Source organism: Elgaria multicarinata, chromosome 3 (assembly GCF_023053635.1).
Source record: "Elgaria multicarinata webbii isolate HBS135686 ecotype San Diego chromosome 3, rElgMul1.1.pri, whole genome shotgun sequence".
NCBI classification, from domain to species: domain Eukaryota; kingdom Metazoa; phylum Chordata; class Lepidosauria; order Squamata; family Anguidae; genus Elgaria; species Elgaria multicarinata.
In genome coordinates, this window is record NC_086173.1 from 107,480,155 (window position 1) to 107,508,120 (window position 27,966).

Sequence of the window (27,966 nt, forward strand, 5' to 3'; positions counted from 1 at the left end):
ATAAATGCAGCTATATTAAGGAATCAGGTCAGCCACTGCCTGGAGAAAAACAACTCAAATTCACTCTTGGTTCTCTAGCAGTAAATGTTCCAGTACGGGTTTCTTGCTAAACAGAAAGAGCATAAGAGCGAACTTACAACCTAAGAGGCTCTGTGTTCACTTCAGTTTCAATGAACACTCAGATAATGTTTGCTTGAATTTGTCCTCACTTTGTATTGTTTTCTTTTATGTAGTGGTTTCATTGTATTGATTCATTGCATTTCTTTTCATGTATATTTGCAAGTAGAAAATCTATGTATACATATTATTTATTGTGGCAACTACTTAGGAGCAGAAAAAACAACAAATGTTTATTCTTTTCTGCATTAATACTCCTAACCACCACCTCTTCTAACAAGTTTTATTTTAGTGAATGTGTGTTTCTCTTCTTGTCTGGGACCCCCATAAGCTAAATTGCACACAAATATGATGGCATATTATTTATTCATCTAGTCACTGTGTTTCTCGATAGACAGCTAAAACAACGACAACATTACCCTGTAAATGAAACAAACCCAATCACTCCAGCTGAGCCAAGGTGTGAGGTATTTATGCATTACATTTATATCCTGCCTTTCCACTAAAATTGTGCTCAAGGCAGCTAACAATATTAAAGTGGTGGTAAAATACAAAATTATAATTGAAACATAAAAAACGCAAAAACAAATAAATGAATACACATCAACAGAAATGATATAAACATCACTCACCAATTGAAACCTAGTTCAGCTGATAAGCCCATTTAAAAGCCCATAGCTACTGTTGGCAGAAGGGCAGTAAAAATAAAGCTAGCCTGGCCTCCCTTAGCAGGGAGTTCCAGAGGTTGGGCGCAGCCACTGAGAAGGTAGTATCTCCCCATCCCTCTTCTGGGCCTCTTAGATGGGCACTTAGTCTTAGATGGCCCTGTGGTGGTCCTCAGCTGGACAGGAGCTGACCTGTGTTGGTTTCACTCCCTGATTTTTCAGTATGCCCTTGCAAGAACTGCAGATACACATACGATATCCAGCAAGCAAGCAGATTTGAGCTGGAATCAGGACCCTTTGCTGGAGTCTCTAAAATGCTGGTTGAGGGCAGCAGCTCATAAGGTCAGGACCTGGAGATACAGAAAAGGTGCCAAAAAAAGAAAAGGAAAAAAAAAGCCACCCTAGCAATTAGACGTCTCTTTTCTACCTGCAAAAATAAGGAGATAATTGCTTGACAATGGAAATGAAAGAAATACGGTAATATTACTAATGCAATGAAACCACTGCCAAAACACATGAGAAGGATTAATGTGACCAAACATTTTCTTCAAAGCTATCATGGCCGCCTGGCCATTTGAGTGAAGGAAAGAGAAGAATTAGATTACATTTCAGGTTTTAAGATTGGATGATAGTGTCATAAAACAGCCCCTTGAAAAGCATCTGTGGAATCATGAGAGGAGTCTGAAACCAAAGACAAAGGTTTTGTTTGTTTGTTTTTTGCTGCACTGAATTTTATACGGTAATAGGATTATAAAAGTGACATACTAGGAAAAGAGCCCAACCATTGATTTTTTTTTAGTAGCAGTGATGATAATGACAAGGAATTAAATTTTGCATGATTGACAGAAGTAGAGAAAGTCATTCATAGTGAGGGTGTGTGTGTGTGTGTGTGTGTGTGTGTGTGTGTGTTTGCTTAGGGGGTTTTCTGTTGCTTAATGAAATACAATAATTACTGTTTTAAAACACCACGGAAGCCTGAAAAACTGTGGTGGCTTTATTTCTATGATTTCTCAAAGGATCTGTCACTCCTTTATGACATAGAAGTGTTTTCTTTGAGCAAGGGGGCATTGAAGCAGTTATGACTAAAATAGTTCCTGTTGTTATCTCTTCTAAATTACTAGTTCTTATAGTTACTATGCATAAGAAGCAACATCACACATTTTATGATTAAGAAAAGGACAAGTAACCCTTGTACAAAGAAAAAAAATGTAACTCACACAACTCAATTTATATTACTTGTTTCTTTGATATGTCTAGCAATGGCCGAAGTTTAAAAATCCAAGAGAAAAATTTGGATTCTGTTCCTCCAATGTAAAAGTAACACAATTTATATTGATTCCAGGAAAGACCCTATATGTAGGAGGTATCTTGTATTAAGTGGGTTCAATGCAACACCAAATCCTGGTTTGAAAGTGCAGTCGCAAGCACAAGGAGCATTGGGTTTTGGTATTGCATCTGAACTGCCCTTCTGTTTCCCGTATTTCACATGTCTCTGAAATGGAGCCACTCTTCCGTGAATGGAAGTAACAGAAATTGTGTTCATGGGTACAATACAATATTAATGAATGCATTAAAAATGCACAGCCCACTTTAGTATCATTTATATAGTATATTCGTTCTGAAATTACCTATGCATGCTTTAAGGCAGGAGATAATATCAGAAAACATCTCAGTGTCTTTTGAGCAAAAGGTCAGGCCAGAAGCATTACGTTGCTTCAACTTTCGGTTCTATAAAATAAGGGTTGGAAATAGAAACAAAAAATGTAGAACGCTCAGACTGATCAAGCAATTTGTTTTGTTTCAGATAAATGTGCCTATAAGAAGCTGGCAGAAGCTGGTTTTCCTGCCCCTTTCTCCCTCTGGTAGCTCAGAGGGCTACCAGAAGGAGAACAGGGTCCATTGGGAAGGCCAAAACATCTGTATCTAGAAGTTATGTCTTATTTACTCTAGAGGCCCCAATCCAGGTGTTAAAAGCCCTCCTAGCCCCATGCACTTACTCTAGAGTAAAAATGAAAAGAATATATAATTCCTAGATATGGATTTAAAGTATTTTATATTTTGGTCCTGAAGGCCAGATGATCCTTCTGAATGGTAGGGGCTGTGGCACAGATGACTGATAGGAAAGGGGGGTTATCCTTGAAAATCAGGTGCAGGCCAGGGAGGGAAGCAAGTTTCCACCAACCTGCTTATGCACACGTTGATCTGGATCCAACTCGATGTGTTTCCTGAGAAATCTTGCACTAAATTTGGGCTGGGGGAGGCTAATATTCAAGTCAAATTGCATAGGACCGCCCAGAGAGCTTCGGCTATTGGGCGGTATAAAAATGTAATAAATAAATAAATAAGTAGGATTGCAGCCCAAATCACTTAAGGCGCAATCCTATGCATGTTTCGAAAAAGTTTTATAGTTACTTTTTTATTTGCTGGTTTGATGTTCTAAATTTGTTTGATTTTATTAATTGTATTCTATGATGCTTTATTATTGTAATCCCCTTTGTCCAGTTTCATGGTGAAAGGTGGAATAAAAATATTTATGAATGAATAAACTTTGTTTGCCTTTAGTGATTACATTACATAGCAGATTACAAAACTGATTGGTATGGTAAATACATGTTGCTTACTGATTGGTTAGGGCCACATTGGAGACGCAGCAGAAAGAGGGAATAAACAGCCATGCAAAAATATGAATTTAAGGTGGGTGGGGAAGGATACGGAGGGCATGTCACATCCTGCAAAGCACACTTTTTGCCCCTTATTTTTTTTGTGGGGAAAATATTAGCAAAGACCTGAAATAAATGTGAATGTTAATTATAGTGAAAATTCTAAAAATGAAGGGTTGCATCCAATGGTGACTGTTGTGATAGGGTGACCATATGAAAAGGAGGACAGGGCTCCTGTATCTTTAACAGTTGTATTGAAAAGGAAATTTCTGCAGCTGTCATTTGTATATATGGGGAACTTGGTGAAATTCCCTCTTTATCACAACAGTTAAAGCTGCAGGTGCCCTGCCCTCTTTTAAATCTGGTCACTCTAGTATAGCTCCTGCAGCTTTAACTGTTGTGATGAAGAGGGAATTTCACCACGTTCTCCATATATACAAATGACACCTGCTGAAATCCCCTTTTCTATGCAACTGTTAAAGATACAGGAGCCCTGTCCTCCTTCTCATATGGTCACCCTACTGTTGCTCTACATGCTTTCCCATTCTGTTTAGAGGGTCCCATAGCCCTTGGGAGTGTGGGGAGCTTAAGTGCATAGGAAGAATTAGTGAAAAACAGGTGCTTTGCCTTACACGGGCCGAAGTGCTTTCCACTAAGGCAAAGCCGCCATCAGATACACAACCCAAATAGAACTTTTTTATCCTTCTTTGTGTTTTACATTTTCTTTTGGGCAAAGGCAGACCAGAAATGAACAGGGCTTGCACAAAAGAACTTCTTGCTGTATCGTGCTCTTAATACATAGCACTATATGTAGCACAATGGGTAGTTATTATTATTATTATTATTATTATTATTATTATTATTTATTTATTTATTTATTTATTTCTATAGCACCATCAATGTACATGGTGCTGTACAGAGTAAAACAGTAAATAGCAAGACCCTGCTGCATAGGCTTACATTCTAATAAAACCATAATAAAACAATAAGGAGGGGAAGAGAATGCAAACAGGCACAGGGTAGGGTAAACAGGCACTGGGTAGGGTAAAACTAACAGTATACATATTGCGAAAATGGGAGTGAGGATGAGAGATGGTGGCTTGGCCACTTATTGAGTTCTTGTCTGACAGTTAGCCCCTACAACACCAATAACTGCAGAAATTTTGGGCACAATCCAGTGTAGAGTTCAGCATGTTTAAAAGAATGCTTTACTTTGGATTATATTATGGCCTTCAATTAGAACTTTATCATCAATGTCACGGATTTTAAAAATGCATAAAAACTTAGTCCCATTGTTGTAAGTATTGTCTTTTAAATTACGAATTGTTAATATCTGTATTTTAAATATCTTTTTAGGTACCCATGTCATGGAGGGTTCTGGAAAAATGCTTGTTACTGCAGTGGGAGTTAATTCTCAAACAGGGATCATCTTTACTCTACTAGGCGCTGGCGAAGAAGGAGAGGAGAAGAAAGATAAGAAAGGTACAAATTTAATCACATCTTCTAAGTTTACGTCAATAACTAACTGTATTGATGATGTCAGTCTGATATACTAACTGGTTACACAGGAGTACTTGAATTTATGTTGCTTCAGTCCCATCAGTTTATGAGTCCTGACCTGTGAGGACCACCATTTTGAATATTATGCATCTTGTAAAATGTGAGAAGGGAAAGGTAAGAAAGTGGTCCTAAATCTAGCTGCATACTGTATGCTCCTGCTGAACATATGTGCATGGATCACATTTTGCTTTATATATCCAAGATTAATTAAAGCTGTGCCTTAATAAAAAAGCAGTGCCTTAATAAAAAAGTTGTAAATTCTTACCTGTCATGTGGGAGCTAAATTATATTATCAGACAAATAGAATATGAATCCCAATCTGAGATTGTCTCATATTTTATTGCTCACTGTTTATATTTAGCTAGTATCATTATATTTTACCAGTATGAACACAAGCATACAAACAGCACTCATTAAAATTTTGTTAATATAATACACAGTATCATGCCCTCTAGATTAGTAGGTGATAGGGACCTACTTAACTTTGTAAACATACCTGGTTGGATCCAATCATTCAGTTCTGGGAATAGAAGGAGCATTCATTTATAGAAGGACTTCTTCCATGATCAGAACTCTTCTTCCATGAATGCAGTGTACTCATTCATTCTATCTGTAGGTATTTTCTTAGATCCAAATAGAACAGAACATTTGAATCTAAAAAAATACCTGCCAGTAGGGTGAATGAGAATATTCCCCTTTTAGTATATTTCCTGGAAGGAAAGTAACTTATATTTCATGGTAAATTAGGTGAATACCACTGTTTAATTTCCAGACCTAGGGAGCTAAATCACTTTACCTTTTAACATTAAAGCCAAAAGAAACTCCTAAAACTTCAGGCTATTGATGATGATGATAATACAATAATAATAATAATATAACAAGACAATAATATAATATTGTCACAAATTAGCTTTTGTGAACCGCCCAGAGAGCTTCGGCTGTGGGGCAGTATATAAATGTAATAAATAAATAAATAAATAATATAACAAGACTGACCAGACATAACAATTATAGACAAAAAAGAAAAATACATGTACATCATTGACATAGCAATACCTAATTACAAAAATGTTCTACCAAAGGAACAGGAAAAGAGAGAAAAATATTCACTACTGGCCATGGAAGTTAGTCAACTATGGCAACAGGAAAAAATTCCAGTATTCCACTAGTCACATCAAAACTATGCTGAAAACTTTCAGAAACTGGGCCTTCCAAAATGTATCCACACTAGTCATACTTTAAACATGCTCAGTTGTCAGGAAATCAGTAAAAGACAGCATGACTTGGGAAAGCCCATCATGTCTGTCTAGAAAATGAGATGATGATGATGATGATAAGGATGATGATGATGATGATGATAGGTTTCTCTTTGAGTCCACAGATCTTCACTGCAGCCGATTCAAGTCTCTTGCTGCATTTCTAATTGAAATAAATTGCTTATTTGTTTTATGCATAACTAGTACAGGAAAGGTTAACAGATATGTTTTTGGTAAACTTATACTTTGTTAGATTTCCACAAAAGTGCATTCTGTGCCCACTGCCCCTATGCATATGTTGCGCAGTTGTGAAATCCAGTTAAACTGCGGTCCACTGTGGTTACATCCAAACCATAGTGTACCAAACGTGTGGCATCCCCTGTATTTACTATTGCATGTCATGTTATAGCACAATTCTATCTATATCTTCCAGTAGTAAGTGCTGTTGAATTCAATGGGTCTTACTTCCAGGAAACAGGGTACAGGATTGTGGCTGTAGACAGAGGAGAGAAAAATAAGAAGGAAACAAATCCACTCCACACATTCAATCCTTTGCATGATAACAGTTTTCTTATGTTCATGTATATATGGATGGAAAGATTGCTTGGTATTTTTCTCCCTACATCAAACCTGTGCACTTGCAAGCAATGTCCACAATCCACCACCCACTTGATTTCAGATGAATTTAAGAGAATATATTACAAGCTTATTTCCAGAACTCTTTTGTCAAGATAAGACTAGACTTAAAAGAAGTGGGAAGCAATTGTCAAGGAAGTGTATACAAAGTACAGTATTGTTCTATGGAATAATTCGTATTTTAGTCATTAAAACGTACATTTTGCAGTAATCTCCATACATACACACTGAACTCTAGGTTTAGTCAGTTTGTTATATCCATTTACTCTAAGCAGAATATTTCTTACTATGATGTGTGTAAATCTAATATGATCAACTGAGGTCAAAATCTATTTTCCCAGAAAACTCTGGCAGGTGAGTGAAGGGCTTCATAGCTATTGTTAATATATATTTAAATAGATAGATCACATGTGAGATAGATAGCTGTGGTACCTCTTTTCACATAGCCTATTACTGTCTAGATGTTGTGCCTGCTTTACTATGAGAAGATTCCGCTTAATTCCCCCTACCATTCCCTCTTTCTTGGTACGGTGTAGAGTTCTTCCTTACATATACATATATTTAAAAGTAACCTGCCAATCTGCACTCTCAGCTGAGGGATAAGTGGGGGGGAAAGATTCATGTTCGTCATATAGCTTTCATAAAATGCCATTACATATCCAATAAAACATCAAAAATGCTTTCTAAATTCATTCTACAGTCATTCAAGCAAGCCTCCCACAGTGTGATGATCAGACGACATGGAGCTACAATCTTTCAAGCACTGTTCCTGTCCACACACACTGTGTTTAAATAGGGCTTGTGTATAATTCCAGCATGAACCCCATCAAAATGAACTGTGGATTACAGCAACAGTGCTCATTAGATTATGTTCATAACTTCTAAGCGCAAACATCATACATCCATTGTATGTATGCTTGAAGCTTTCTGAAGCCTATCAATCATGTGTGTTTGCATTTCAATTTTCTCTAGTGTCTGCCTTTCTTCCTCATTAACATTTTGTAAAAATCATCATACAGGTATGAAACAGGAGGATGGACATCAGCTTACAGGTAGAGTAAGAAACCTACCATATCAGAGGAAAGGCTGAGACTTTTAAATGGGACCATTCTGCCAGAGGCAGTGCAAAAAACACCTGAGTGAATGGTCATGAAAACTCATCTTTGCTATTTGATTGACATTAAAAAGAGAATTTCAATTGGACCGCTTGATGGCCAGTAGTGTTTTCACTTGGTCATTCTTCGACAGTATTACTGCAAATCCTTTGGAAAAGTCCATTTAAAATGTGGGTGTAAAGGAAAGGCTACAAATTTCAATGTTCCCTCACATTTAATACATAATGGCCAAACTAGTAGGTGGATGGGAAGTCTGACTCTGGCAAGCAGCTGGGGTGGGTGGTGGACAGGCACAGGCATTGCTGAAGGGCTCAGCAGAGCTTCCCTGAATGTAGAACCTAAGCTTTGCCTACTGGGATCTCCATTCTGGGAGCGTGAAGACCATGATATGATGCGAACGCAGGCTCAGAGCTTAATAAGAGAAGATTGGGCCACATGCCTATCTAGTCCAACATCCTGTTCTCACTGTGGGCAGACCCCAGACCATCACCCCCATACACAAGTGTTAACGAGCTTCCTAGCAGTGTGAAGGTTCCCCCGGATGCCAGATTCTGCTGAGCACTGAGATCTCAGGGCACCATCTTCATCTTAGCACTTAGTTCACTCACATTTAATAACAAATCTAAGGATTGCACCTAAATTATTCACCTGAATCAGATTCTGGATCCACACATGATTTCTAAGACACTGAAAACAAGCCAAAACTAATGTTTGAAGCCCCAAATATTCAATAAAGCATTTGTACCTTTCAGTATAGAATAAATTTGAAAAGTTCAAAATTCTGTTATTAAAAAAGAAAAACAACTACCAGAAAGAAAGAAAGGACCTCAGATCTATTATTCATTGTGGATTCTTCACTCAGCTCTAGCACAGCTAAATTCCAATCAATACAAAGTCTGCAGGGAACTTTTGCTTCCTCCTGATGTGCAGGAACTTCTTGCCTGACCTGTTCCCCTTTTTGTAAGGAAAACTGCTGACATTTTAAAACTGTGATTGATTTTATTTCATTTTCTGTCTTCATCTAATGCAAAATGAAAAACGGAATATTGGTAACAAAGTTTTAAAATCCTGATCTGAATATATAGAGAGTGCCAAACATAGCTAGTGGATATAGTCACTGTTCCGTGTAACACTGAGGCTAAGATCTTATGCCCACCTATCTGAGAGCACGTTCCACTGGACTCAGTAGGACGTACATCTGAGTAGACTTGTATAGATTTGCATTTTGAAAACTATGCTTTACCCTTTTGAAAATGATTGAAGATTGTAAATAGGGCACCTTTCAGATGCATATATTAGGTAGATTCGTTCTAGACATAGTGATGTTGTCATTATTTATGCATGGTCCTAAGAAATACAGGTGCTTAAGAGTATTTTGTTTTTTCTTAAGCTTGAGCTAAAAAACTTTTCTTTAAAGAAAGTAAGAAGGCAACTTAAGAATGTCTGCATAGAGGAGCAGAGGAATTAGAAGTACTGTGTAAAGTCAGTTTCTCACCAACTCTGTTAACTCTGTTAAATGTCTTTCACATTTCCTTTTATAATATTCCACGTATGAGTTTTTGTTCCCAACTTTTGTAACATTGTAATAACATTCATTTTTAGACATTGTGTTGCTTTCTTTAAAACAAATCTCTTTTGGAGGAAAAAAAATGAAGCCACATTAGTCCATAATTGTTATTGTTTCTGTCATGTGAATTTGTCCATGTTATTATGATTTATTCTTTTTTGTTTTTATTCATTATTACTCAGTAGATTCTTCCCATACCTCCTTCCATCCACCTTCAACTACAGATGGGGCAGCAGGTGCAAATGCCACTGATAATGCAAATGCCAGCTTAGTCAATGGTACGTTAAGAATACCTAGCTTGTTTTTATTTGATGGATTTCTCTCCTAACTATATAAGCTTCCCTCTTTCTCTTATGAACTGCACAGATGTTGTATGTGCATGTGATTACCATGTGAGAGCTCCTATTGTACCGCAGCTTATAAGAGACGCCACAAATCCCACTGTTTTACTAGCTGGCCAAATCTTTGTTTCTCACTGAAGCAACAATGGGACAAGAACAAGTAGGAATTAAGGCATTTTTTATGATTGATTCAGACTATGAAAAACAACCTACAAGTGTCTCTTAAATCCTCCCCCCACAAGGTTTTCAGTGTCAAAATCCCTCCCATGCTTTTCAATGCACATTGAAAGAGAGCATGATTTTGTATTTTGTTTTTCGTTGTACTTTTCAAATGTGGCACTCTCATAAGCATTCCTGGTCTCTACATAGCTTTGGGGAAACAATTCTGCTTGGAGTCAGGAATCTGGCTTCAACTCAACCCGTAGCATTGTCATGCTTTATTGTGCTTTCCCACAACCTTTTGACTCCGCACCAAGCTAAGCATTTACTATAGGTGATGATACTAGAGAGCAAAACATGGCTATGTACTTTTGCGCATGTGCTTGGATATGGTTTCATACTACTTTTTTTTTCCTTTTGACAAATATAACTTCAGTTTTGAAATATGGAATGTGTCTGTGGCCAGCTTCTTGACTCCATTTCTAAGCATGCCCATACTATAAACTGCCTCATAAGGAGATAAATCTATAGTAAGTATTCAATGGGTGGATTTTAATCTCAAGTTTGGACAAAACACTTGCTTTTCTTAACTATGTTTGCTATCTTGCTTTTTGTGCTTCTGGAATCTATGTAGTTGTTCATTATTTCTGACACTACTAACAGTAACAAAGCATAGATATTATACATTATTCGTCTTATTTATTAAAGGGCATATTTTGTATCCTGTTGAATTTTGTTTTTGTTTTTTAAAAAAGTCAATGTCGGTGTATTTTCTAAAGTGTTAGAAGCAGAGAATCGATCCTATAGATTTTTCATATTCTGCAGAATAACCGACCCACACACACACCACTCTTACACTTGGACACTTTGAGTTCTTCTGCACAAGCTCTGTTAGCCTGAATGGGCACAACTCAAGCCCCATTTCTTTGGGCTGCATAGAACTCTCTGGGGGATTATGCCCTTTCAGAACACAGGATTTCTGTTCAATGGAAAGAGTCATGAAGAAACCGGGGGATGAGAAAGAGAGCTGAACTTTACAATGAGAGAAATAAACAATATTCTGACTTCAGCCAGGATCCAAATTGCTATTTAGGCTGTGTACCACGAGCCATGTGGAATTTTTGACTTCATTATTGCTAAATAGTATCAAAATTGCTTTTGAAACTTCCATCTGCTTCAAAAGCAGCTTGGTATGTGGCGGTGGTGCTGGATTTGAGAGAAGCAGCCTGAAATTGGTCTGGGATAGTTTGGGTGACCATATGGAAAGGAGGACAGGGCTCCTGGCCTAACAGTTGTATAGAAAAGGGAATTTCACAAGGTGGCATTTGTATGCATGTGGCACCTGGTGAAATTCCCTCTTTATCACAACAGTTAAAGCTGCAGGAGCCCTGCTCTCTTTTGTATCTGGTCACTCTAGCTATACTAGCATGACAAGATACAAAAGAGGACAGGTCTCCTGCAGCTTTAACTGTTGTGATGAAGAGGGAACTTCACCAGGTGCTGCGTGCATACAACTGATGCCTGATGAAATTCCCCTTTCTGTACAACTGTTAAAGATACAGGAGCCCTGTCCTCCTTTCCATATAGCCATGCTAGGGATAGTACATGTTGGGCTGATCTGCAAATGTTTTTTATAGACAAAAATGCAATCCTATTAAGGACACTTCAGCAATCAACTAAGAAATGGCCAGTCCTGCAAGTGACTAGTCTAGTTCTGATACTGAAATGCATTTAGCTACATTCTTAATTTTAAAGAGAAACTTTAATTTTTAAAAAAGCACATGTTTGAGAACTGTAATGGATCACCTGCACTTCTCCTGATAAGGAGTTTTATTGAGAAAGTATAACAACATGGCAATTTGAGAGTTAACTCTGAAGCCTCTATTGAAAGCAGGAAACGGGTTAGGGGAAAGGATCAGTATTAGTGATAAGGTGTCTGCCAATCATGGAGTCCACACAGTGATCTGATTTGATGCAGAATAGGGAGAAAGGAGATGGGAGCTAGAAGACCAGAAGGCTCCACACCAGTACAGAGAGGGTGAGGACACTCCCTTGGCTATTTCAGTAGAGAATTTCAGTGAGAACTTAAAGTTATTTTTGTCCTAATTTTCTAGATCCTTACTAACATGCAGCACTGTTCCACCTCTCTTCTTGCCGCACTATGGCCAGATCTACACCAAGCAGGATATATTTTGTGAACCGCCCGGAGAGCTTCGGCTGTTGGGCAGTATAGAAATGAAATAAATAAATAAATAAATAAACAAATAAATAAATAAATAAATAAAGCACTATGAAAGCAGTAGAAAAGCAGTATATAAGAGGCAGGGGCCATACTACTGCTTTATAGTGGTATTGAAGTGCACTGACAACTGTTGGGTTCCATTGACACATACCACATACCGCTTTCATACTGCTATATCCTGCTTGGTGTAGCTCCTGCCTCTTATATACCACTTTCATAACACCATCCTGCTTGGTGTAGATCTGGCCTAAGATTAAACATGGACATCCACAATTAACCATAGTTTTCATTATATGCCAGTTGGGAAATTATGTTTACCAGGTTTGGAACAAGCCAGGATCTAATGTTGTAGCTTTTTCTGAAGCTGGTAGTTCAGATATACTAGAAAATTATGTTTAACTGTAAAACCTCCTGGTGTTTTGCAGTGCACTGAATACGGAGGAGGAAGGGACGAAGTGAGGATGGAATGTGCAGGCAAAAGGCTTATGACACCTTGGCTAAGATATTGATTGATTGATTGATTGATTGCATTTCTATACTGCCCAATAGCTGAAGATAGGGTCGTCCAAACCAGGCTAATGTTTATATGCCAACAAAAGCTAACATTTACTCTCAAAACATTATTCAATAATTGTTGCCTTTATGAATTAGTCATTTGAAATTCATCAGAATTTCATCTGTTTGAATAGACTGCACCTAGTTGTGCTTCAGAATATAATTTTACCTTTGTGCAATTTGCAACAAAACACACCATAGTATTCCATTGAAGGCGCCCATTTATTTGACGTCGCATTCTTTTTCTGTGGAAGCAAAAATGTGTTTTCCCTTTTACACTGTTCATGCTTCCTATGGACACTTGCTTGTACTAAGCAAAATCTGCTTTTCATTTCCTGTAGATTGATAATGGTTAATGGTACTGCTTTTACAGTCCTACCTCTTGTATCAGACAAAATGAGTAGGCAGAAATGTGTTTGGACTTAGGAAGATGTGGTATAACATAGTGACTGTGCCATGAATTCCTGGAACAAATTCCATAATGCAGCGTTCCAGAATAGAACACCTGCACCTCTTGGCAGCTCTGTCTGCATGGTTGCTTGTAGTCTGAGAATAGGAAGTGTGGCTCTAAAAAAATCAAGCAAGATGTGGCTGAAAAACGCCACAAAGACCAAAGCAATTTGTGTTATTAAAATAGAGCTAAACTGAATTGAATGGGTTGAATACAAAACTGCCCAACAGAAAGGCTGCTTGTCAGTGGGGCATTGCCCAAACAGCCTCTCTGGTTTGGGCATGATCTTAAATAGAGTGTACTGTGACTTGAGGTTGCTCCATTGTGATTGTCTAAAGCAATGGTCTTCAACTGGTCCAGAACCGAGACCCACCTCAGACTCCCAGCCTGTAACATGGGATTACAATTTCACAATTGTCCAACATGGCGGTGGCGGCTTTGCTGCAACCCATTTGGACTGATCTTGCAACCCACTTTTGGGTTGCAACCTACATGTTGAAGACCACTGAAGGACTGTAGCTCTTTGGAAGAGCACCTGTTTTGCATGCAGAAGGTGACAGGTTCAGCCCCTGGCATCTACAAACAGGACTGGGAAAGACCTTGGTAACATGGGGAGCTGCCACTCAGTGAGTAGACAATGAGCTAGCACCAGTAGTCTAATTCAGTAACGCAGCTTCCTACATTTCTAAATGTAGGAAATAGAAATATAGCTCCAAAATAATGGTATTATATCATTCTATCATGTCTTTGCAATATGCTTACACATTTTTAGACACATATTTAGAATACTGGGCTAGAAGACGAAGTAGTCTTGCCCTAATAGTAATTTATGCAATCTAGCAATACAGTATGTACAGATCATACTGTCTTTTGAAAATGTATAATTTTAACTTCCAAGGAAAGCAATTTATCCAACCCCTAGATCTGTGCTAGGATTGCCCTTTTATATCATCTAGTCAAAACTGTCTGACCAATGACCTTTTAATACTGTATTAACTGCCAGTCCATTGGCCTATATTTATGGTTACTAGCCTATCACATCCTGACCTTTTAAAACTTGCACCCAGGATGTAAACACCTGGACCAAGGGCAGACCTCCTAAGGTCCATGACCTGCTACCTTGGTAACAGTAATTGATGCTAACTGTAGGCCTCATTTACAAACCCCTTTATATTCATAGCAAAGCTATTATATTACACTACACTTATTTATACATTGTCTCTATTTTAAATATCTTTACCCTCAGGATTTGTAGAGTCTCCAGAGATATAGTAACATGTAATTCCTAGCCTCACTCAATATGACCCTAACAACTGATTTCAACAGAGAGTCAGAATGAATGCTAAATGGCTGAATTTCTCTGTGGCACATCCAACATTTTTGTTTTCCCACAGGCATTACATCTAGCAGATTTTCCAAGATAGATGTGTTAAAAATAAGTATTTGGTATTGTAATTTTTGAAAACATTTGAGTGGCTTTGTAAAGATAAAATTAAATGAAAATATTTCTTCCTTTATGACTTGAGCTAATGAAAAAAATAATGATTCGTCACACATACTGTTTTGGATTGGGACAATGGTGTAAGATGCAAAGCCAGGTACTTTGAGAGTAGGTAGTCAAATATTTCTTATTTAAAAGATTTCCCTCAATTTAGAACAACACAACTAAAATCTTGTATACCCCTTTATTTTACCTCATTGCAACATTGTAGTACTCTTCCATGTTATAAACTTGTCATATGGAAACTGGAATCTGGCAAGTCCGGTAGTGTACAAATGTATTGTCAAAGTAAAATGAATAGTATATTTTTTAAAAATGAAATGTTAATAATAACTCTATTTTGCATTAGAAAACATTGTTTCATTTCATTAAAATTACTCATTTTATTTGAGCAAACATTGCCCCTGATGGTTAACTAATAGGAAAGAACTTTGTAATTAGATATGAAGGATCCTTTGCAAATCTTGCCATTCTTATGCATTCATACAAATTTCTCTAAACATTTCTTATGGGCAATAAATCAATAAAGATACATATCCCTGATCCAAAGACTTGTGTGTGCACATTTAGCTTGTACATATGCATGTTGCCACATTCATTTCAATGGAGGGAAGAGATATTCCTATGCCCGTGTCCAGTTGCTCCCTCCATTAAAATAAACAGGATGATTTCTGAGCAGGTGAAAGCTCTATATACATAGCATTCTATGGGAAAAGACTGGTTTGGGGATGATTATAACTGAATTCTATTTTATTTGCAGGAAATGTTTTTAATTATTTAATAATATAATCCTAAGGATTGATCCCATCAGGGATTTTAATTACAATTTTGTTCTTCCAAATTTTAAAATTGGAATTCAGTATTCATTTGTTTTGGTCAGTTATAATCTTAGTAATCAATGACTGATTGATCTGTCTGACCAATCTGAATGATAGCTGGTGGACTTCCATTCTGTAATAGACTGCACGATAGTCTTCAATTCCTATTCCAGACCCGCTATTACATTAAATTATGCTATGAAAACATATTGTTCATGAATGCCATTTTTAAAAAAGTTAATTTGTGCCAATCTGTAGTATGGGAGAAGCTCTTTGGAAGGGCTTCTCATTTAGGAATATTATTAGGTTTAGCTCACCGTTTTTTGTTTTGAAACATTGGAAGTTTAGCAAGGACTCTTCAACAAAAGGACAAATAATGACAGGCAAGCATGCCTGAACATGAATATTTTCCTGCAAAGTGCAGCTTCAGAAGACGGGTGAGTTTAGGAATGGGTGAGCGCAAGGCTGCTTGCCCTGAAAATGAATCTGGACTCCAAGCATTCGACCTGAACCTTGAAACCTCTTTTAGTGTTTTAAAAAAACCACTCAAAGGGGCCCAGTTTGCCCACCGTCCATGTCTGCAAGAGAAGAATACTCACTTTGGGGACCATGGTAGGGTAGCAGGTGGTGGCAAGGGCTCAGCAGCAGCATTTTCTGCTGAGGATCATGAGGATTGAATTACAAACCCAATGATCCCCAGTCAAAAATGCTAGCAACTTTTTCAGATGGGCATCATTAGGCTTGTAGTTCATTTCCCATGATCCCCAGCTCAAAGAGACATTTGCAGTGTCAATAAGCTGGCACTGACTTCTTCACATCTGAAGTATCATAGTATTTCTCTCTGAGAAAAGCCCAGTAGGCCTTCCCATCTTCAAAGGAGTTTCTGCCTGCTTCCCCATCCTGACCACCATGGTGAGTCCCCCTCCCCCACCATCTTGGTGAAGGGGTAAGGTGCAACAAAGGCTGATGGTGTAAACAAATGTCTCAACTCTGGTGGGTGGGGCTGTGCTTGTCTCAGTTCTGCACTTTTTTATTCAAGTGAGAACCTCTTACAAATCTTTCTCCATCCCTAGCTAAGCTTGGGCTCACTTAGTCCATGTGAGGGAACAGTGAGATCAGGCAACCCTGGCCAGTGCCCTGTGTGGATTGAGTGTGCACTTTACTATGCCCCAGAATGCTTTTCAACATAAGGAGTTCTATGGCAAGCAAGTCGATATAGGAAGTGTTCCCTGAAGAGAATGTTTGAAAGACACTATTTTAGATCATTTTTAATGATTGCTTTAGGTGCTGTTTTACATGAACAATTTATCTTACCCCGAAATGCACGTGACTTTCTAATTATTACTGCAACAAAGGAAGACTCAGTGGTAAAATGATGAACTTGATTGTACATTTTTGTCCAGGGAGATTGTTCATGCATATAAATACATCATAACAAGTTGCATTAAACTTTATTTAAAACATCCCCATAACTTTTGTTGGCCCTTTTGTTGGCTCTTTTTATTTAAATCCCCGCTTGTCATGTTCTGTCTGTGTGTACTGATTGTTTACTGTTTGTTTCTTGTTGTCTGTTACAATTTTTATCATATAGGCAAAATGCAGGATGGAAATATGGAAAACAACCAGAATAAAGGTAACCTTCTTTCATATTAAGGAGGGTTTTAAAAATGTACGTGAATTTAGTCCAGCAAGTAAAACCATACAAGTATCTTATGAGTATCCAGGGATGGTTGGGAATGTAGTGTGAAAACTACAGTATTCACTGTATGATAACAATTTGTGATGATGATAATAATAATAATAATAATAATAATATGTTCAATCTAGAGCATCATCTGGGTCAAGAACTTTGTGCTTTTGCTCTTCTAGATACAGTATCTATCTATTTAGATATTGATCTATTTAAGAGAGGTACTTTGAATATGGTTGCTTGACCCCTTTAAGTCTTCATGTTGGAGTAAAAGCCATGAGGATGTTGATAGGGTGATTCCATGAGATGGTGCGTCATGACTACCATTCCAGGATACTCCAGTTCATCATGAAAGCTTTGGGAAACTGGAGACTGTCTTGGCAGGGCCCTGGTCAAGGTGGCTTGCATTGAGTCACCAAAGCTTCACGACTGGCAAGCGAGAGGCAGCGACAGTGGGCAGCAGCTGCCTGGTGTCCTATCAGCCAAGAGAAGCACTGAGCGAGGCAGCTGCAGCAGCTGCCATTCCACCGCCACCATTTCCCCTGTTCCCAATGCCTCTGGGCCACACTCCAAACCTGCACATTGGGGGAGGGACCCAAAGGGATTGGGAATAAGGGAAATAGTGGTGGCTATGTCCACCTGGCCTAGCACTTCTCTTCAATGTATAGGCCATTAAAAAGAGAGCAAAAACCAACTGTCGGCCAGTGTGGTGGTCAACCATGTTGGGCTCTCCGGGCCAGTAGGCCCTAGCATTTGCTTTACCATGCCAGCTACTGATGTTGGGTTTGCTCACAGCTTCTCTGTACTGCTGCTGTTACATCTTCACTCCTGTCCTCTGCTCCTCAATGATGCTTTCTGGTTTTTATTATTACTGTGCAGCATTTACTGTGGCAGGAAGTCCCGCCAATGTCAACTTTAAGGCACTGCATTAAGAGCTGCGTTTTAGAGAATTTTAATGTATATCTTTACATAATGTAGGCTTAAACCCTCCAGAGCTTTGCGGAAAAGGTTGCAGCCATTGCACAGCTGAATAGGTGCTAGATTTAGGAACAAGCCAAGTAAGCCATAGCTTAGGGCCTCTAAATATGTTGGAGATAACTAAGATGTAAGCTAACTTAGATGAAATTGCTTTGGAAAGTTTGGTGTGACTTACAGCAGAGTTGCCTTCGATAGCAAAAGCGTGGCAACACAGCATTTAGCATTGGAGGCAATAAGCACAAACTAGAGCCAGTTTAAAAGAAATTAATTCAAATCAATTTACTTTATTAGTACTTTTATACACACCTCCAGAGAAGACTATCTAACGCTGCTTAAGCACCCCCTGACACTGGGTGGCACTCTTTCGTTACCCTTCCTTTTGTAATGTAATACCTTTTCCTCTTTATTTTATGGTATGGGGCCTCTGAATCTTGATGTGGCTTAGGGTGTCAGCATGTCTTCATCCAGTCCTGCAGGCAAGACGCTTTTCAGTTGAAAACCTGCTTGTCTATTGCGTAGAAGTGGCTGCAGAAGAAAGCTCCAAGGCACTGACAGCTGCACATTTGGTTCTCCACCACATGGACACATAACTTCATAAGAACTCAGCTTTAGTTATCAAAGCAACACATTTCATCTTCTTCTATATTTATTTCGAATACGAATTTAAAAATATAGAGGTATTATTTTCTTTGCTAAATAATACCTTCTCTTTTTCCTCTCTCCCATTTACTCTTTGTTTACTTCCGTTGTCTAATGGTAGCATTTTAACATGTTTTTCTTTGCAGAGAGAAAATAAGTGATATAGGAAAACCTGAACACATCTCCATTTGTTTTCAAAATCCATAGATGCATGAATAATAAAGAAGATAAAGCCTATGAAAATACATTTCTATGCTTCTCTTAGAGACTCTATAATACAAATAATAATTTCAGTGTTAGGGGAATGCCAAATTCATTATTTTAAACTAGTCTTGGGGGATCAGCTGCACAGTGCATATTGAACATGCCCAGTAAATTGCTATGGGCACTGGAAAACTCTCTCGGGCAACCACATTAAAATAATTTAAGACCACAGCAGGGCTGTTGCACACCTCCCATCTGTTTTGTTTGGGAATGCACAGGGGAGGTTTGCAGTGTCTCCTGCCTTATAGCATTTTTATTACTGCAGCAGCTTTTGTAAAGAGTGTGTAAGATAGATGCATGGAACCAGGGAAGCACTTATCGTGCAGTTTACAGATACCAACTTTCCTGACTATGTCAACACTGACCTTTGTCTTACCTTTCCTTATCTCTCTACTTGTTCTTAGTTCAAACTATCCTGGTAAAAATCATGGAAATTTGACAGTTCTTTATTTTTGTTTCAGATCTATCTATCTATCTATCTATCTATCTATCTATCTATCTTTTAAAAATGTCATGTACTTTTGAAAGTCTTTGAATAAGTTATAAATTGTGGTATGCTAACGTAGAACCTGTGTTAGCATACCACAGTTTATAACTCTTTCAAATTGTGGTATGCTAACTTAGGTTCTCCATATAGTTCCTTGCTAGACCTTGCTAGTCTGCAGTACTGAGATTATTAGCCCTCTTCAGGCCTTTGCATGATCAGGAACTGTGATTGTGTAGGGTTCCTGATCACACAAAGCACTGCAACTGCCTTCCGTTGCTGCACACCTTCCCCATCAACATAGGGAGGTCAGCATTAGTGGGGTTTGGACACAACTCAACATGATGGCAGCAGGACCCAAACCAGGTCCTGTGAATTCCTATGAAGTGAATGGAGGCAGGAATAAAAACACAGCGTGGGTGTGTGGAAAAGAGGACCAGGACCCTCCATCTTGCCTTTTCACCCCAAGCTACTTTTTATAAGCCTTTTTTGCTCTCTCCTGGTGATTTCTCTTTCAGTCTTGAAACCCCAAAAGAAGGGAAACAATGGCTTTGGAGGTGGTGTGTGGGAAGATTTCTGCTTCCCTTCTCTGACCCACTGATTCTGCGATTTAAATTGTGCCCATCCTGTTGCTCTATGGGGGAATCAGTGGAATACACAGCTCTGCACACAGTTTGGCTTTACAAGAATTGATACCAATTCTCATTCTTTATTTATTTATTTATTTATTTATTACATTTTTATACCGCCCAATAGCCGAAGCTCTCTGGGCGGTTCACAAAAATTAAAACCATCATAAAACAACCAACAAGTTAAAAATACAAATACAAAATACAATATAAAAAGCACAACCAGGATAAAACCACGCAGCAAAATTGATATAAGGTTAAAATACAGAGTTAAAACAGTATAATTTAAATTTAAGTTAAAATTAAGTGTTAAAATACTGAGTGAATAAAAAGGTCTTCAGCTGGCGACGAAAGGAGTACAGTGTAGGCGCCAGGCGGACCTCTCTGGGGAGCTCATTCCACAACCGGGGTGCCACAGCGGAGAAAGCCCTCCTCCTAGTAGCCACCTGCCTCACTTCCTTTGGCAGGGGCTCACGGAGAAGGGCCCCTGTAGATGATCTTAAGGTCCGGGTAGGTACATATGGGAGGAGGCGTTCCTTCAAATAACCTGGCCCCAAACCTAGGGCTTTAAATGTCAATACCAGTACTTTGAATCGGGCCCGGACCTGGACTGGCAGCCAATGAAGTTGTAAAAGGACTGGCGTAATGTGATCTCGCCAGCCAGTCCCTGTTAGTAAACGGGCTGCCCTGTTTTGTACCAGCTGAAGCTTCCGGACCGTTTTCAAAGGCAGCCCCACGTATAACGCATTGCAGTAATCCAAACGAGAGGTTATCAGAGCATGGATAACTGTAGCTAGGCTATCACTGTCCAGATAAGGGCGCAGTTGGTATATCAGCCTAAGCTGATAAAAGGTGCTCTTTGCCACTGAGTTCACCTGTGCCTCAAGTGACAGTTCTGGATCGAAGAGCACCCCCAAACTACGGACCCGATCCTTTAGGGAGAGTGCAACCCCGTCCAGGACAGGGCAAACATCACCTCGCCGGACAAATGAACCACCCGCTAACAGTACCTCCATCTTGTCTGGATTGAGTCTCAGTTTGTTAGCCCTCATCCAGTCCATTACCGTGCCCAGGCACTGGTTCAGAACAGTCACTGCCTCACCTGGGTTTGATGAAAAGGAAAGGTAGAGCTGGGTGTCATCCGCATATTGATGACACCTCAGTCCACATCTCCGGATAACCTCCCCCAGCGGCTTCATGTATATGTTAAACAGCATAGGGGATAAAATAGAGCCCTGCGGAACCCCATGGCTTAGGAGCCACGGCACAGAGCAATAATCCCCCAGCACCACCTTCTGGGATCGGCCATCCAAGTAGGAGTGGAACCACTGCAACGCAGTACCTCCAACTCCCAGTTCAGACAACCTATCCAGAAGGATACCATGGTCGATGGTATCGAAGGCCGCTGAGAGGTCCAGGAGAACCAACAGGGTCGCACTCCCCCTGTCTCTCTCCCGACAGAGGTCATCCCACAGGGCGACCAAGGCAGTTTCCGTTCCAAAACCAGGCCTGAAACCCGATTGAAATGGATCTAGATAATCCGTTTCATTCAAGAGTGCCTGGAGTTGTCCTGCAACCACCCGCTCAAGCACCTTGCCCAGGAAAGGGATATTAGCCACCGGCCTGTAGTTGTTAACATCTTCCGGGTCCAGATTAGGCTTCTTCAGGAGTGGTCTAATTACCGCCTCTTTTAAAGAGGCCGGCACCACTCCCTCTCTCAAGGAGGCATTTACAACCTCCTGGACCTCCTGGATTCTGCAGTTTCTTAAATTTTAGAGGTTTTTTTTTTATCCAGATACATAATTAGTTGTTAATTATATTATTATTATTATTATTATTATTATTATTATTATTATTATTATTATCCTGTCTTTTCCCCAGTACTGGGACTCAAGGCAGTTTACAAGATTAAAACATGTACAATTAGAACATATAAATATACATTACAAAAGTTAAAATTGAATTAAACCTACAGTAAAATTAAAAACATGTTTATTTTTATTTTTTAAAAAAACCTGTAACAGATTAAAAGGGGGGAAGGGAGTGCCAAAATGGCACTTTCAAATGTGCATCTGGAATCTTGCGCAGGGAGAATTCTGAGAGGCAAAAAAGCTGGCAGAAAAAGAGTAAAGCACCCTTTCCCCGATCATTCCTCTGCTCAAAATTACAGTTACAAAGGTTTTCCACTTAAAGAACAACAACGCCTGTCTAGCTTTTGTTACACACATTCATGTGTAATGCCATGTTTAGCTTTCCCCTGTGCAAACTGAAGAACAAAATAGAAAATGAAAGGACACCAAAAGATAGAATCATAGAGTTGAAGGTACTTTCATGATTATCTATTGCTCCTGCTGCTGATGCAGGAAATCTCGTTCTATAACACCCCAGATAGCTGGCCATCCAGCATCCACTTAAAAGCTTTGCACAAAGGAGAGTTCACCTTCTGAAGCAGTGCTAGAATTATTATTATTATTATTATTATTATTATTATTATTATTATTATTATTATTATTATTTCTTCTATACTACCCCCATAGCTAAAGCTCTATCAGCAGCTTACAAAAGATTAAAACATTAAAAATAATAAAAAGAATTTAAAAACATAGAAACAAACAACAAACAATATACACAAAGACAACATACTTCTAAAAACAACTTTGAGCAATTGGCAAACCTTAAAAAACAGAACCGGGATTGATTAAAATCTCATGAAATTCTGCTAAATGCCTGGGAAAAGAGAAAAGTCTTGACCTGGCACCAAAAAGATAGCAATGTTGGTGCCAGGTGAGCCTCATCTGGGAGATAATTCCATAATTGGGGTGGCCACCACTGAGAAGGCCCACTCCCTTATTGACGTCTTCTGAGCCTGTGTATCTGCCCTACAAACACAGATAATTTAAAATAAACAAGTGTGCTTAACTCTTATGAAGAAAGATGGAGGTACGTTGAGATTCTGAATTCCATATAGAACATACTTCAGTTCTAAGACACTAGCCCTCTTCAGGGCTTTGCATGATCAGAAACCATTATTGTATAGGGTTCCTGACCATACGGAGCACTGTAACCGCACTCAGCAGTTATGGCATTGCAACAGAACTTCTCCCATCTGGGCTCCACAATTCAAGAAGGATGCAGACAAGCTGGAGCGTGTTCAGAAGAGGGCAACCAGGATGATCAGAGGTCTAGAAACAAAGCCCTATGAAGAGAGACTGAAAGAACTGGGCATGTTTAGCCTGGAGAAGAGAAGATTGAGGGGAGACATGGTAGCACTCTTCAAATACTTAAAAGGTTGTCACACAGAGGAGGGCCAGGATCTCTTCTTGATCCTCCCAGAGTGCAGGACACGGAATAACGGGCTCAAGTTAAAGGAAGCCAGATTCCGGCTGGACATCAGGAAAAACTTCCTGACTGTTAGAGCAGTGCGACAATGGAATCAGCTACCTAGGGAGGTTGTGGGCTCTCCCACACTAGAGGCATTCAAGAGGCAGCTGGACAACCATCTGTCAGGGATGCTTTAGGGTGGATTCCTGCATTGAGCAGGGGGTTGGACTCGATGGCCTTGTAGGCCCCTTCCAACTCTGCTATTCTGTGATTCTGTGATCTACATGGGTGTGTGTGTGAAGATTTCAAGGGTTGGTGCCAAAGTACACATCACCATCAGTCCTCCACGTTTAGAATTTTATAATACCTGAAAATTGCTACAGCTAAACTGTGATAGGGGAAAAGGCACACTGTTAAGAGTAAAATTTGTGTATTTGCTATTGATAAAGGTTCGCTTAAGTTACATTTCTTTTTAAGAACATAAGGCTGCAATTAATGCATAAATTTGCTTTGTAGCTGCAAATCTTTTATCCAGCAGGTGGAGAAACAAAAGCAGACCTTTGTAACATGAAGACTGAAAAATATGGTTAGATGCTTATAATTCTGTCAAAATAATCTAGGTTGTTAACTTTTTAAAGGAATGCACGGCCCTGAGAAAACACTGGGATTTAGCTCTGGAGGTCTTCTTTTCTAAATTAAAAGTTAGTCTTGATACTAAAGTTCTTAAATAGTGTTCTTCCCCTAGCCAAACAGCAGGATGGTGCTGCCGCAATGGAGATGCAGCCACTGAAGAGTGCAGAAGGTGGAGATGGAGACGATAAAGACAAGAGGAAAGCTAACATGCATAAGAAAGAGAAATCTGTCCTCCAGGGGAAACTGACTAAATTAGCTGTCCAGATAGGCAAAGCAGGTACGAGATACATTTGATGGGATGGATATTATGATGAGTAACATGCTAGAGAGATTTTGTTGGCAAGAAATCTAAACTGGGGAAAGCCTGCCCTGAGTGATGCAGGCTTCCCAACTGAGATGTTACCCAACCTCTGGGCAGAGGTAGTCCAGCTCCTAGATCCAAAATGGCTCCCCACCCCTATTCTACAGGGAGTTTCAGACAATCTGGCCTTTATGGGACATTATATTCTTTTTAGGGATATGCTTATTGCTTAAGCCTGCAATTCTTTGCACAGTTACCTGGTACTAAGTCCCATTGTGAAAGGTCTTCGGTGTACAGCTGAAAAACAAAGTGTGAAGTAATGCTGCGCAATGAACACCTGTGGTTTTACTGATGAAGTAAGGGAAAAACTGGGATAAACTCTGGGATTTGGTGCATAGTCCAGAGGCAAATGTATTTTAAGCATTTTCCCTATTAGCAACAACCCGAAGCAAATTCAAAAACTGCTGCTTACACTACCCTAAATACAAAAGTAATTTGGCAGAATACAGAGAAAATGATGTTAGTTTAGCATAACATCTGAAACTGGCCATATTCTCTGAAGTAATTTGTGTGTGTGTGAGTGTGTGTGTGTGTGTGAGAGAGAGAGAGAGAGAGAGAGTTAGTTAGTTTCTGGATCACATCTCTGCTTTTGAGAATCACAGTTGTGCACTACCGTTGTTAAACTGAATGTTTAAGACGTTAAGATTTTGTAGCAGGAATTATTATTTTAAAAAAACCTTTTCTTTTTATATCACAAGATGTTTTTTTTATTAGCTATAGTAAAATGTACATTTCTCTTTCTGTTTCAGGTTTGGTGATGTCTGCCATCACCGTCATCATTTTAGTATTATACTTTACAATTGAAAACTTTGTAGTCTCCAAGAATCCATGGCTGCCTGAATGCACTCCAGTCTATGTTCAGTATTTTGTAAAATTCTTCATAATTGGTGTTACTGTACTTGTAGTTGCTGTTCCAGAAGGACTTCCGCTTGCAGTTACCATTTCCCTTGCTTACTCAGTGAAGGTAAGTAACAGTCTCAAAACTGAGATGAAAAACACACACATCATTTTTGCAAAAATATACATACTTTTAAAATATAATTTAATTTGCTAGTAGGCCATTTTTTGGTATATTATTTGGCAAAGTAAATAGGATCACATATTAACATGATATAAAAAGTCGTCGAGAACGTCGACATCATAAATCCTTCCCAGCCCAAAGTTATAAACCAAATGTAACATAATATGGACACTTTGCATAGCTGTTTGCCCCCTCCCCCCCTCTGGTGTGATGAGTGCACTCCTTACTTGCTACTATGAAACTAGCCTTCAGGTTCAAACACAAAGGGGTTGGGCTTTACTGTGGTGGGAGTGGCCTTGTTATAGAGCTCATGGTGGCACTGTATATGCCTGCCAATTTAGGATTACACTTTATGTATAGAATGAAGTGGTCTATTAAAGCTTATGCCATAATAAATCGGTTAGCCTTCAGGGTGCAACAAGGTGCTTTGTTATTTTTGCTACAACACAGACTCATAATGATAAACCAACATATAATGCTCGTGCATTTCAATGGGAACTCAAAGGAGAATCTAAAATAAAATTGGCAATAAATGTTTTACAGCACTGCTGAGTGGTGCAGGTCTGCAATGTCAGGACTGTACGTAGGTTATTTGTAGGACTGATACTGGTTTTGGTGGAATGGACTTTTATGGTCTGTCCTTTTTTCAAAGAAGGATTTGCAGGGTGTTGGCAGGCACTTATTGCTTGCTGCTGCAAGTCCTTCTTTGTAAGCCTCTTCCAGTTTACTAGTACTCCTCTAATATAGGAGATCGACAAATAAAGACAAAGGTGCTGAACTATTGGTATTGGAAAAAAGCCTTCAAAAATAAAGGGATGGCTATTCATCAAGTCTGGAGCTGTAGAGTTTCTTTAGATTAAAGGGAAATCATGTTTGCTTCCTGCTGCTTCGCTTCCTGCTTCTCTTGTGAAATTGTAATGAGCTGAATTACATGGGAGGAGAGGAGCGACCACATGGTCTGTAATTCAAATCTTCCCTTCCTCATAGTCTTGAATGGGACAGCACCCTCTACTGGATGTTTTGTAGCACAACTTCAGCTGCACACATGGTAGGAAATCCCAAGATATTTCAGATGAACTGGGATACCCAAGGTTTTTTTTTTTTTTAATGGACTAGCCAGAGGAATGATCAGGAGACAGGAGGTTTACAGCGTCATCAAAATGACCCTCAAACATTTATTTATTTATTTATTTATTTATTACATTTTTATACTGCCCAATAGCCGAAGCTCTCTGGGCGGTTCACAAAAATTAAAACCATAATAAAACAACCTACAGTTTAAAAACATAAATACAAAATACAGTATAAAAAGCACAACCAGGATAAAACCATGCAGCAAAAATTGATATAAGATTAAAATACAGAGTTAGAACAGTAAAATTTAAATTTAAGTTAATATTAAATGTTAAAATACTGAGAGAATAAAAAGGTCTTCAGCTGGCGACGAAAGGAGTACAGCGTAGGCGCCAGGCGGACCTCTCTGGGGAGCTCATTCCACAGCAGGGAAAACCCTCCTCCTAGTAGCCACCTGCCTCACTTCCTTTGGCAGGGGCTCACGGAGAAGGGCCCCTGTGGATGATCTTAAGGTCTGGGCAGGTACATATGGGAGGAGGTGTTCCTTCAAATAACCTGGCCCCAAACCGTTTAGGGCTTTGAATGTCAACTTTTGTGAGTGACCAGTCAGGAGTGTGCTGTAAATTGCTCATTTAGAGAAACCCATAGTGAAATGGTTTAAAGATCTTACACTGTACAAAACTATGTTTCATCAGTGGGTTTACTCTCTATTGTGTGGGCTAGATCCAGATTTAGGTGCATGCATCTGGGCTGGTTGAAGTAGATTTTCCCACCCCAACCTCCACACCGAAGCCTCGCTAGTCTTCCACAAATGTTACACAGTGGGTTGGGGGACTCTGCTGAGTGGGGTAGGCTGCCTACGAAGAGAAGGGGACAATCCTTGAAAACTAAGTGGAAGTTCCTTTCTTGAGTGGCACCCTTCCATCCACAGAAGGTAGATCCTGGATCGAACCCAGTGTGTCAAGATTGCAGCTGAAATCAAAGGTTGTGAGTTCTAAATGCACACGGTGTGATTTAACTTTTTTCAGGTCTTGCTCGCACCACAATTCTTAACACAGTTCTTAGCATTCTTGGTAACATGAATATTCTTACATGCTTCTATTTTACTAATATTTTTATTTATTTTTGCTTTGAGTTTATATTAACGTAGCAAATAAACCATGATAACAAAGAAACAAACTAACGTAGACAAAAAGGCTGGTAGAGGTAACCAACACCAGGAATTTTCA

The 27,966-nt window shown here is 39.1% G+C and overlaps 1 protein-coding gene across 7 annotated transcripts in view; it reads left to right on the forward strand.

Moving 5' to 3' along the window:
• The window catches only part of ATP2B2 (ATPase plasma membrane Ca2+ transporting 2), a 254,320-nt gene that overhangs the window by 165,487 nt on the left and 60,867 nt on the right, over window positions 1-27,966 (forward strand). For 3 of the 7 annotated variants that reach the window (XM_063121200.1, XM_063121201.1, XM_063121197.1), the window contains exons 6-10: window positions 4,799-4,924; window positions 9,759-9,854; window positions 17,235-17,276; window positions 24,394-24,558; window positions 25,392-25,606. In XM_063121200.1, the coding sequence (XP_062977270.1) occupies window positions 4,799-4,924; window positions 9,759-9,854; window positions 17,235-17,276; window positions 24,394-24,558; window positions 25,392-25,606 (644 nt within the window). The remainder of the gene's footprint in view (window positions 1-4,798; window positions 4,925-9,758; window positions 9,855-17,234; window positions 17,277-24,393; window positions 24,559-25,391; window positions 25,607-27,966) is intronic. The other 4 variants (XM_063121204.1, XM_063121202.1, XM_063121198.1 and 1 more) reach the window with 3 other exon arrangements.